Source organism: Thamnophis sirtalis, unplaced genomic scaffold (assembly GCF_051295495.1).
Source record: "Thamnophis sirtalis isolate CommonGarterSnake01/CBP01778 unplaced genomic scaffold, rThaSir2_p1.2 scaffold_2, whole genome shotgun sequence".
NCBI lineage: Eukaryota > Metazoa > Chordata > Lepidosauria > Squamata > Natricidae > Thamnophis > Thamnophis sirtalis.
Genome location: NW_028261382.1, coordinates 85719925 through 85732523, shown reverse-complemented (window position 1 = coordinate 85732523; position 12599 = coordinate 85719925). Strand labels below are relative to the sequence as shown.

General features: G+C 39.5%; 1 protein-coding gene across 19 annotated transcripts in view; it reads right to left on the bottom strand.

Annotated features, from left to right (window-relative positions):
• CAMK2B (calcium/calmodulin dependent protein kinase II beta) overlaps nucleotides 1-12599 on the bottom strand; it is a 210428-nt gene that overhangs the window by 44151 nt on the left and 153678 nt on the right. For 13 of the 19 annotated variants that reach the window (XM_087706258.1, XM_087706256.1, XM_087706265.1 and 10 more), the window contains 5 exons: nucleotides 12477-12571; nucleotides 11037-11159; nucleotides 10042-10125; nucleotides 4142-4184; nucleotides 999-1079 (listed from right to left, as the gene is read on the bottom strand). In XM_087706258.1, the coding sequence (XP_087562384.1) occupies nucleotides 999-1079; nucleotides 4142-4184; nucleotides 10042-10125; nucleotides 11037-11159; nucleotides 12477-12571 (426 nt within the window). The remainder of the gene's footprint in view (nucleotides 1-998; nucleotides 1080-4141; nucleotides 4185-10041; nucleotides 10126-11036; nucleotides 11160-12476; nucleotides 12572-12599) is intronic. The other 6 variants (XM_087706263.1, XM_087706262.1, XM_087706264.1 and 3 more) reach the window with 1 other exon arrangement.

Below are 12599 nucleotides of genomic sequence, written 5' to 3'. Positions count from 1 at the left end.
CCAGGCATTTGGGCCAGGAGATAAGGCAAGCTCTGCTGGTGTTTGAGGATTCTTGATTTAACCAGGGCAACCTGGATTATATGTTGTTACAATGGTTTTTATCTTTTACAGTTAGTTCTTGACTTACGAACGATCACTTAGCAACCGTTCAAAGTTAGGATGGACCTTCCTAGAGCTACTTATGACCTGAATCCAAAGTTATGATGGCCAGAGGAAGGGAAGGGGGCTCCCAATCATGTGATTGCATTTTGGGCGCTCGGCAACCAGCCTGCATTGATGGCACTTGCAGTATCCTTGCAATAGGCTATTTAGTTTCAGTCATGAAGACCAACGTGGCAATTTTTGAGGAGAAATCATGTGCAACACCTCACAATCTCACCAAACACCTCACAAGTAAGGAAAGTTGGGATGATGGGAAGGACAGATCAAGTGACCATTAGATGCATTCATCAGGCAATCACCCTCTCTCCTTTTATTAAGACTGCCACTGTTCTTCATCGTTCCCATGTTCTATTGGATATATTTGTTGTTAGAGTAATAGCCTCAGGTGGTATTTGATAATATATGATAGTATATTTGCAAAATATGCTAAAATAATATCCACCCACCAGCTCTTCAACCTCTGGCAACATCATCATTATGCAGCCTTCAAATTGTGCGTGTCCTTTCCTGTCATTGGTCTGCAACTTTCATCCTGCTTCATACAGAGACTGCTGGCTTGCAACTTTCACGTTAGTTGATTTCAATCCCTTCCTGTAACATTTCCATGACCATTTCTAATCACGACTGAATGGAGCGCAACAGAACGGACACCGCTAAACAGACAAGACTTCTACAGAGGGAAGTCCTCGTTTGGGCTCTTTGGAAGTAAAAAAGGCTAGCTCTGAATCTTACAACAGGGTGGGATGAAGTGCTCTGGATGGATGACACAACATGCACTCAAGATTTCAAAACGAGAAAGGGGGAAAGTGAGGAGGGTCTCTTCCGGACATGTCTACCTTGCTCCACCAACCCAATGGTGGCACCGGAGGCTGCTGCTGCTGCAGACATGGTGGCAGGAGCGGTAGTCTGTCTGCCCACTGTTAGCGCCAGAGTGGAAAACAAAGAAATAAAGGACAGCAAGTAGGAAAAGGGATGGGGGAAAGAGTTAGAGAAGAGCGGAGGCAGAGAGAGAGAGAGAGAGAGAGAGAAAGAAGAAAAGGCAGAGGGAAAGAAAGAAGGGGAAAGAAAGGAGACAAAGGAAGCAGAACAAGATTAGAGTTAAAAGTTGAGATGAAGAGACATGACTTTTGGTAGCAAACGTGCATTCACTTTTACACAATCCATGGATCTTTTCCGTCAGATCAAGAGTTATTATAATCTTCTTTCTCTGCACTGGAAGCCCATCAACTGTAGGGACACTCTTGAGTCCTGGTTTAGACTCATAGATTTTGATGCTCTAAAGTACTCATTCTGCTACTGAGTCCTGGAAAGCATGATGGCTAGGAAAGGCTTCCGTAGGACCAGGATTAATCAAATGCAAGTGTGTTAGGAATATAATCTAACGGTTGGGTTGGCAATATATAAATCATGTAAAAATGCTGTACCTGTTTCTTTAAATCATACTGTAAAATGTGATTGGTTGCTGTTCTCCTCAATCGGCCATAAGAGGGAGCCAGAATGACTGTTAGCTCTCTGTTCGTTAGATGCTGGGCTGATCTGATCTGAGTGCCGTGAGCTATTGTAAGTTTTGCAACTGTTAGCAAACTTTGTGTACCGGGCTGTTTATATGATACTGTTTATATGGATAGAGCCAAGGTGGCGCAGTGGTTAAATGCAGCACTGCAGGCTACTGCTAGATCAGCAGGTCAGCGGTTCAAATCTCACCGGCTCAGGGTTGACTCAGCCTTCCATCCTTCCGAGGTGGGTAAAATGAGGACCCAGATTGTTGGGGGCAATATGCTGACTCTCTGTAAACCGCTTAGAGAGGCCTGAAAGGCCTATGAAGCGGTATATAAGTCTACTGCTATTGCTATTGCTATACTGGACTTTGTTATTTGGATTATCCCTTAACTGAAAGACATTGATGACTGATTGTTTTATCCGTGTATGACTTGGACTGTTTGATGGACTCTGATACCTCTATTTCCACAAAAGTAAAAGCCTATTGAAACTGCAGTGTCTCTGTATGCTGATTTGTGTGTTCTCCAACACAACTCTTACAACGCTTCGTTGAACGTACTCGCTCTCCCAATGGGGAGCTTACCTAACAAAGTGGAATGAACAAGTTCTGTTGAACATTAAAGTCCTACTGTTGGGGTAGAGAATTCCTAGATGTTGCTAAAGCATGGAATGCAGTATGGGAGCCACGCACCTCTTCTGCTGTTGGCTTCCTGAGCTTCGCTGATGTATTAAAACACTGCAATCCTCATTTTTCCACTTCTGGGGTTCCCTCCACTATGATTCCGAACCTCTTAATGGAAGACACACTTAGCAAGGAATGCTTAAATGCCAAGTTTGAAAGCCTCAAATCCAGAAAATACTGTGATTCCAATTTTTTTTAAATAGAATTTGGAAATCACCATAAAATTACTTAGGAAGAAGTAAGAGAAACTCATGGCAGAATACAGGTGCCTTGCAGCCATCACCTGTTTTCCATCTGGGAGGATCAGGCAGCTATTAAAATCCAGTATCTTACCCAGCTATAATTCCAGGAGATTCCATCAATCCCCCGGCTAGCAACAGGCTAGGAGTAGAATGAAAAGTTTGAGATTTATTTATTTATTGCTGAAGATCACTGCTTCTTTCAACATCTTTACCCATCTTCATTCTTCTTCCCCAATGTTTTCAAAATGCCACAGCTTCCCAGTCCCTTTGTCCATCAACACCATCCACAGTTTCCTCCCAGAAATCCCTGCATCCTGATTTAGATAAATAGTATATCTTTATCTGAACTAACAGCCCTTTACAACCCCTGGTAGCTTCAGAATTTGAATTTTTGAGGTGGAGAAAATGGATTGTGCTGTGATTCGCTGGAAATTTCATAGGGCTTTGATTAGGCCCATGAACAGTGATGGGAAAAGAAACCCCCGCAGGAGAGCAAGGAAGGAGAGACAACAGTAGAGGTGGACTATTGCTTGAGGCATCTACTCAGCCATCTTTCACCCTCATTGTTTTTAGAAATCAGATGTGGTTTGTTTCCATTTTTTTGGCAGGAAAAGCAATTCATTTCCCATAGTAGGAAAGTACTTGGCTCTTTTAGAAAGTGTTTCCAGGACAGATGTCCATTATGCACTAAGACCCACGGGTGGAACAAGCTCGCTGCAATTCTGCCTCCCCAGGCAAAGCCAACTCAAAGGATTAATGCACTATAGTCCAAAGCATGCGCCTTCTCAAGACTTCCCTTCTATTAGATTACCAAGTCCACCCCCCCCACTCCCCAACAGGCAAAACTAAGGAAACAACCTAAGGAATCTGCCCTATTTAAACCAGGAACAGTTTTAGAATAATAAGAGGACTGTTTCAGAGACAGAGGAAAAGGACTTTGGAGGAATTTTCAGCAACTCCTGTAAGTTCTGGGGTAGAGTCAGGATTAAACTGCATTCAGGTTAGCTAGATAAATGTAAGGAGGAACCTGGGAAATGTAAATTGAGGACAGTTGGGGAGGGAGGGGGGCAGAAGGAGCCACACAGAAAGCCTGCATGGATGGGTATACCAGTGCTAAAGCATCAAATACAAAGACTTTGGCTTCATTTATTTAGGACAATGAAGGAGGAGAACAGATCCACAGGAAGTTTGGCAGGGCTCATGAAAGCTAGCTTGTTGGAAGGTCTTTCATGGCCATTCAGGATTTCCCCCCCCCCTGCCTTTTAAATCACTGAATGAATGAATGAATGAATAAATAAATAAATAAAGTTTGGGGCCTACCTCTGGTCCCAGTTTAACCTTTCTGATGATAATACGGCCATGCCAAAGAACACAGAGCATTAAGAGAAAAGGGATGAATGTGACATCTCGAGACTGAGGCTAAATAAGAGTGGTTTAGAAGAATTTCTTTTTGCTTGCTTGCTTCATTTTAATTAAAAGAGGTTTGGAAAGCACTGAGGTGTATTTTCTATTTTTATTTTGGCTTGTCATTTAAGCAAAGCAAAGCTTTTCTCACCTGAAAAGTTTCTTGTTGCCAACATAGTAGTAAGAATGGCACCCTAAAAGGAAGAAAGCAGAGAGAAAAAAGTAAATAGACGTAAAATGGAAATTCTTGAAAGAACTTTAAACATGAAGGAAAAAAGGGAATAGAATTTATGTAGCATAAACAAAGAAAAAGTAATGCACCAAATTGTTTTCTGTCTTCTTAAAGGAAGAGGTGTTAATATACTGTAGACTTTTTTTTAAAGGTATTTATGTATCAGTATAAAATTCTTTGCTAGAAATTGTTCAGATCTCAAAGGATGACAGGAAATCTCAACAGTTGTGTTGGTGCATCACTGGAGATCATATTTGCATTCTAACATGACCCCTATGCAGTACAGATAGTCCTTGACTTATCACCACTATTGAGCCCAAAAATTTATGTTGCTGTCTGTTAAGTGAGTTTTGCCCCATTTTATGAACTTTTTTGCCACAGTTATTACAATACAATACAATAGCAGAGTTGGAAGGGACCTTGGAGGTCTTCTAGTCCAACCCCCTGCCTAGGCAGGAAACCCTATACTGTTTCACTGAATTACTGCAGTTGTTGAATTAATTGAATTAATTGAATTACTGCAGTTGTTAAATTAGTAACATGATTGTTAGGTGAATTTTGCTCCCCCATTGACTTTTTAAAAAAATACTTATATATCACTTTACAGTGCTTTACAGCCCTCTTTTTGCCCATTTTATGAACTTTTTTGCCACAGTTATTACAATACAATACAATACAATAGCAGAGTTGGAAGGGACCTTGGAGGTCTTCTAGTCCAACCCCCTGCCTAGGCAGGAAACCCTATACTGTTTCACTGAATTACTGCAGTTGTTGAATTAATTGAATTCATTGAATCACTGCAGTTGTTAAATTAGTAACATGATTGTTAAGTGAATCTTGCTCCCCCACTGACTTTTAAAAAAAAGAATTATATATCGCTTTACAGTGCTTTACAGTCCTCTTTAAACGGTTTACAGAGTCAGCCTATTGCCCCCAACAATCTGGGTCCTCATTTTACCCACCTTGGAAGGATGGAAGGCTGAGTCAACCTTGAGCCTGGTGAGATTTGAACTGCCAAATTGAAGTCAGCCGGCAGTCAGCAGAAGTAGCCTGCAGTACTGCACTCTCACCACTTGCTTGTCAGATGGTCGCAAAAGGGCATCACGTGACCCTGCGACACTGCAACCGTCATAAATACGAACCAGTTGCTAAGCATCTGAACTTTGATCAAATGACCATGGGGATGCTGTAATGGTTGTAAGTATGAAAAATGGTCATAAGTCACTTTTTCAGTGTCATTGTAATTCCGAACAGTCACTAAATGAACAGTTATAAGTCGAGGACTGCCTGTATTGTCCCTGCTGTTCAGTCAAGTGACAAAAGAAACAGTCATGGATTGCTGAAAGTTTGTGTCCACATTTCTCACAGTCCTATTCTTTCAAGCCAAAGGCAAGGTCTCCAAGTGGGTTTGTAATCTGTTATTAAGTTCTCGCCCCTCTCCATCCCTCTAAAGCACAAAAGGGTTATTATCTTCATAATAGATCTCTGAGCAAAGTCCAGCTGAAATAATAATACTACCTGCCTAAAATCATCTGTTGACCTTCACAAGAAATGGTGGCCCAAATAGTGGTTCACCAAATTCCACACACTAATATTCTGCCTTTTGTGTTTTTCATTATCCCAGCTGCAATCCACTTACATAACACCACCATCCCTGAAACAGGGAATTCTAAAATGAAAATAAAACTAGTATTAAAAAGACAGCACAAGCTGGTCTTTGGAAACTTGATTCATTGAAGAATAGCAGAAAATCCTCCCTAATTGCTAAAAAGAACTGATTTTCTGAAGTGGATTGTTGATTAACATTCAAATCTTTGCAGGAAAAGATTAATATAGATAACATGCTGTTGGGCAAAAAGGAAATAATTCCATTTCTTTTCATTATAGCTAACCTTTGCCATGCTTGGAAAGTTAAAGACATCTTGTCAAATAAATCAGATCAATTAGTATGAGGCCTGGAGAATGTACAGAAGAGAAATGCTTGTGCCCTAAGCTCATTGTAATAGTATATCACTTTTCCAATACACGGAATATACATGAAATAATGTGCAACAGACACAGAATTATCAGGTAATGAGTGCGTTGTAATGAGAAATAGGCTACTTTTAGAAAAGAAACAGATGTCTAAACTTTGGGGCAAATTTCAAAATTATCTCTAACATGTCCTGAAGGATAATCATTTTTATTTGCCCCACTAATGTCTCCCTCATCCAAAGCAGGAGTAAAGAGTTTTAATTTGATTTTAAAACCAACAAAGAACTGAAAGGCAGCTTCTCTTGCTAACTTAAATGTTCCATAAACTTTACCTCTGGTTCATTATGTGTGTCAAATGTCACATTGGCCTGGTAGGAAGGCTGCATGTCTGTAGTTTCCTGAATATACTATATAAAACAGGAGTGTCTAACTTTGGCCAGTTTAAGACTTGTAGATTTCAACCTTCAGAATGCTCAAGCCAGCATGGCATGGCATGGCAGGGAATTCTGGGAGTTGAAGTCCAAAAGTCTTAAAAGTGGCCAAGGCTGGACGCCCTTGGTATAGTAGGACAAAAACCTAACAGTGGGACTCTCCCATAGACATTATTTCCGGAGCCATGAATGGGTCATTTTATCCTTAGAGAATTGATATTCCTCCTTTATTTCATTTAATCTACTCTATGGAGATTCCCAGAAAGCTCCTTCATCTTCAGCCTATCACAAAGGACAAATCTTATCTTTTTCCCAGCCTTACTCCTTTCTGCTATGATGGAAACATAGCTGAGAGAAAGAACAGCTTAAGTCTTCACAGCTTTTCTCATGCAACACAACTATAACTTTAGCTACTGTCTTTGTCCATCAACTGCTTGCTCTGGTGGGGCCAAGAGACATGGGGGACTAAGGTCGTTGTGTGTTGAGTAAAGATGTGGCAATCGACACATTTGGGGGGGGGGACACAAGTGATGTTCCTAAATGCTAGATGAAACCTGGCATCAGTAACATCAGCTACTAAACAATGCATTCAGTCTACCCTTTGTGTGTTGGGACTGTCTTTGAATTGGAAATCAGGGCTGAAACATCTGGCTAAATGTTTTACTTTCCTTACATGTAATTTTATTCCCTATCATCCATTTTCACTAACAGGTATATAAAGGACCAGTGCAGCTATGCTGGCTTTTCTAAAGATCAGTATTATTGCCAGAAAACCAACCTGAGTTGTCATGGTTCAAAACATGGCCATTACTTCTATTACCTTTATAAGAATTATAATATGGATAATCTGTGAGCTTATACACAATTGAAAGTGGTGATGCACAAATGCTTGTAACCTAACAACCAGTGGTGGGATTCAGCCAGCTCGCACCTATTCGGGAGAACCGGTTGTTAATTTTCTAAGCAGTTGGGAGAACCGGTTGTTGGAAGAAATCTCATTTTGATTCCTCCCCCCCCCCCCCCCGCAACTTTACAGGGTTAATCCTGTAAGGAAGGCAGGAAGGAAACATTCTGATGTTGTTTCTAGCCTAATCTTTATTGCCCTGCTTACAGAAACTGCCTCTCCGGTTAACCCTTATTACATTGTCACAGCTAAGGTGAAGCGCCCATCGACGTGAGTGACGTTGAGTTGGCCACGCCCACCCAGTCACATGACCACTGAGCTACGCCTACCCAGCTGGTCATTAGGGCAGAGAACGGGTTGTTAAATTATTTGAATCCCACCACTGCTAACAACATGCTACATGTAACTGATGAGGGTTTTATGTTTCATGTACTGTTTGTCTTTATTTGTTTAAAAATAAAATAAAAACTTAAAAAAAAAAGAATTATAATAATTTTAATTAATGTTTATCATAAATCAAGGAAGTCATAATGCAATTAATCTTAGAGGGCAGAAAAAAAGTTGGTCAACCTCATCCTAATCGAAAAACTAATCAGGTATTTTTGAAGGTTTTATTCTGGTTTTAACAAAAGATACAGGGTGAATAGAGTGTTCAGAAAGAGAAGATTGAGTGTTTTTATCACTTTTATTTCTATAAAAGCCATGTCATGGGTCTCAATATTTTCCATAGAAAAAAGAATAAAAGCACTTTACCTCCTTAAGGTAATTCAGTATACAGATGAAATGGGGAAATGTAAACTAGGAAACGTGTATCACAAACCTGGATTTTAATAGTAAATTCTAAGAGAACTGGTGATTTTTAGAACAGAAAAAAAGAACAGCGTGAGATCACATCAATATTTTTAGACTTGGGTATAATTAATCTGGGACAGAAGAGAGGAGACGTCACACAAATAGTAAACAATTTATTTTCTTTTCAACTATAATAACAATAAGGAAATGTTAATGGATACTTTTGGTGATTATTAAGTAGAAATGTTAAATCTCTTAGAGTGTATTAGATTTTAAATGTTTATTTTGTTAACATGTAATTAATCATGATAATAACAATGAAGTGATAACCTTAATTAGTAAAATAAACTGGATATAAATTGCAATCTGGGGATTAGGGAAAAGACCTATAACTTTTATTAATAAATTTCTGTTGAGAGCTGGTTATAAAGGTATAATCTCTTTTGGGCCTGAGCAGAGGAGAGATGAGATAAATAGTAAATAATTTTTAGTTAACCTACAATAATAATAGGAAATGTTGATGGATAATATTTAATGATATATACAGGTGTGTTGTACTAGTAAAAGTAAATCCGACAGAAGCATTAATTTGTGAATTGGGGGGGAAAAGTGGAGGGAATGTAAGACATCCTACTAATTGACGCTTTTTTTAGAATATGTTATAAAGATGTAAAGTTATGGTAGACTCATTGATATTGTGAAAGTATGCCAGTAGGTGGTTGTGTCTTTAAATATAAATGATTTTAGATAAAAACAAGTTTAAGTAACTGTAATCAAATATAGTGATAGTAAAATACATAAATTCTAAAATGTACAACTTAATTTTAATGAAGTATATGTAATGATTGTGGAAGAAACACACAAAATGTATTTGTACAATGGACACGCTTTCTACAAAATGAAATGAAAGATGATTCATTTTTTCTTCTTTATGTGTGTATAAAAACAATAAAAAAAAGTAAAAAATATTTTTAGATTTTTAACGAGAAAAAATGATAGAAAGATGCATATACAATTAGATGTACGGATATGGCGAACATGGAAATATGATTGGGTACGACAAATCTTAAGAAAACTCCCTTTTATGAACCTGTAATCCCTTAATTCAGGGTAGAGTTGGAGCAACTGAATGGAGCTGAACATTTACTGGCTGGATGCCCTTCCTGACGTCAGATGGAGTTCACAACAGATATTTGTAGATCTTAAGAATAGCAGCCCCAAAGGTGAAGAATCGCAAAAACCAAAAGAGTAGAGAAGTTGAGAAAGTGAAAAATGATCACCACGAAGACAATGGAGAAACAAACATTGGAACAGAGAAAGACAATGAAGAGGCAGGAAGAGTCAACATAAATTGTACAGACAATTCAGTCAACTTGTAAGAGGCAAAATCTAAATTGAACAAAACATGGAAGGCCAGAATTGAAACCTGTGATTACAGACAAAATGATTGAGAAAGTTAAAAAGATAGGAAGATGATGGCAGAGATTATGAAGAGGAAAAGTTGTAAGATGATGTAAAAGAAGTTCAATCTGTTCAAAACATGATAGATGGTCAAGAAAAGTCATCTTTATATGATGAAGGAAAGAGGCCAAGGATGTTGATTTATATTACTAAGGGCAGAGTCAACAAAACTATCCCACTTACAGGACCCGCTAAGAGAGATTCGGCACTGAAGGTCCTCGTGTATTTCCACCTTCATATCTCCTTAAATCGCTTACCTTGAGCTTCCTTCTTGCATTGAACTTCTTCAGACACTCTACGGTCTCCTGCCTGTGCATCATTGAAGCCACTGTTGAACGTTGCTGGGAAAAAAAAGAACATTACAAGGCATGGGAGTGTGATAGGGAAGCCAAGAGCTAAAATCTAAAGTGTTTGGCCTGGCATTAAAAAAAGTGCATGCAGAAAAAAAGGGGGGAGGAATCAACAAAAAGGTAAGGTGAGTTGAGTTTGTTGGGAAACAGAGACAGGCTTCGGTGTATCTAATACACGCAGGTTCTTAAAACAGCTTAGGGACCAGTTAACCATATTGAGTGCACTGTGAAGGATGTCCTTGAAGCAGTCCATGGAAAGGTGGTTATAGTATCTTCCTACCCAGGCAGTTTCCCCAGCACCATGCAACCCATTGTTCTGTAGACCCCCCAATAGCAGCATATGTAGGTTAGCTTTTTAGAGAGGAACATTGGCATCACTAACAATAAGGTTAGCCCAAACAAACTGTAGGGGGAGACCAGTAATGGGCCTCCTTGTGGCTCAGTGGATCCTCCCTGGATCCTCCCCATCTAGCCTCTTCTCAGTGGATCCTTCTTGGATCATCCAAGCTCTTTTAGTCAGGCTTGCCACAGAATACTCAAAATAGTGAAGTTATATAAACGAGGTCATTTAAAACAGTGGTCTCCAACCTTGGCAACTTTAAGACCTGTGGACTTCAACTCCCAGAGCAAAGCTGGCTGAGGAACTCTGGGAGTTGAAGTCCACAGGTCTTAAAGTTGCCAAGGTTGGAGACCACTGCTTTAAAACATCTACTCAGTAGAGGTACTCTCATAAAAGCTTTTGGGGAGCTTATACATCCTTAGCATTATTTTGCTAATATCCTACCATAGAAGGTGTAACTATTATAATCTCTTAAGGGCACTAAACAACTTGGGATTCCTTTAACAATGTTTTGAGCAGATAGGTTGAATCTAAGCAAGAAGGAAAGTGCAATCATACTTACGCAGACCCATGGATGTTTCAGAGCTTCGTGTGCTGTGATTCTCTTTGCAGGGTTGATGGTTAACATTTGATTTATGAGGTTTTTTGCTTCAGGAGTGACTGTGTCCCATTCAGGGGAAGGAAACTAAGGGAAGGAGATATTGCAGGAAATCAACTTTAATATTAAAAGAAGAGGGTCTTCCCTGACCAATTAAGTTGGTATTTCTAATAAACATGCTAGAGTAACACAAAGACACAACAGAAATCTGAGGCATGGATCAAGATTTCACCCACAAATTGCTGTTAAATCTCAATATGAGGTATCAGTTACAGACATTTTTTTAAAATTATGTATATCAGAGGTGGGTTCCTACCAGTTCGCACCTATTCGGTAGAACCGGTTCGTCAAATCTACCAAACCGGTTAGAAGAGGTTCCACCAGTGGACCCGGAAAGCAGGACACACCTACAGAAGAGGTTCCAAAAATTTTTTGAAACCCATCACTGGTCCTTGGATAGGATTATTCTACACTATCATGCTCATATTTATAAAACTCAGTGCCTCTGTGAAAGGTAAGGATGACTACTGCGTTTGTGGTGCAATCAGAACATTGCGTGTGTTGAAGTTGTTTTAACGCAAACCAAAGATGCCTTTTAAAAAACAAGTTTATGTCATATTCTTATGCATGCCAGTGCTGTGTGTGAGGTAATTTAAGGTGGTTCTGACAAGTGTCGTCGGCATCTTCATATCCGGTCACATGGGCTGCAAGCCACTCCCATCCAGTCACATGGGTGGCAAGCCACTCCTACAAAGGAGGCCACACCCACAGAGTAGGTTCGAACAATTTTTGAAACCCACCACTGATGTATATGATTTATTCCATTTGAATCATTGTTATTATATTTGGCAATATTGTTTTAATGGACATATTATTCTAAATCAGGCATGACCAACCCATAGCCCGCCTATGGCCCTGGACAGCTGGTCACAAGATCGTAAACTTTTAACATTATGATGTGATTTTTTTTAAAGATAGTTATTATATTGTTATTGTTGTTGTAGTAGTTACTATATTATATATTTTATACAAGGCCCAAGACAATTCCTCTTCATTCAGTGCGACCCAGGCAAGCCGAAAGGCTGGGCACACACCTGCTGTAAATCGTGATTTCTTTATTTCATAAATAATTAGTTGAAAGCAATACAGCATATTAGGGCTTACAGTGATATGTAAAGCCAAGCTATCTATCTTGACAGCTATCGATTGAAGAGAGAAACAAACGCCCTTTGGAAACACAGCATTCTCATAGTCTCAAGGAGACTTAAGCTCCTGCTGAGGAGCTTACAATAAGCCGAATACATGATTTTAAGAAAAGCAACTTCTGAAACTTTTTTCTTCGGTCAGTGAAACTTCACAGGTTGTAAGACAGAGGGAACACAAGAAAAAGAAACCACTGCTCACATCGTAGGCACCAGCCTTAATCTGTTGGTACAGCTTGTGCTGATCCTCATCCCAAAAAGGAGGATATCCCACGAGTAAGATGTAAAGAATAACACCTGGGGCGGGGGGGGGGGGAGAATGGAA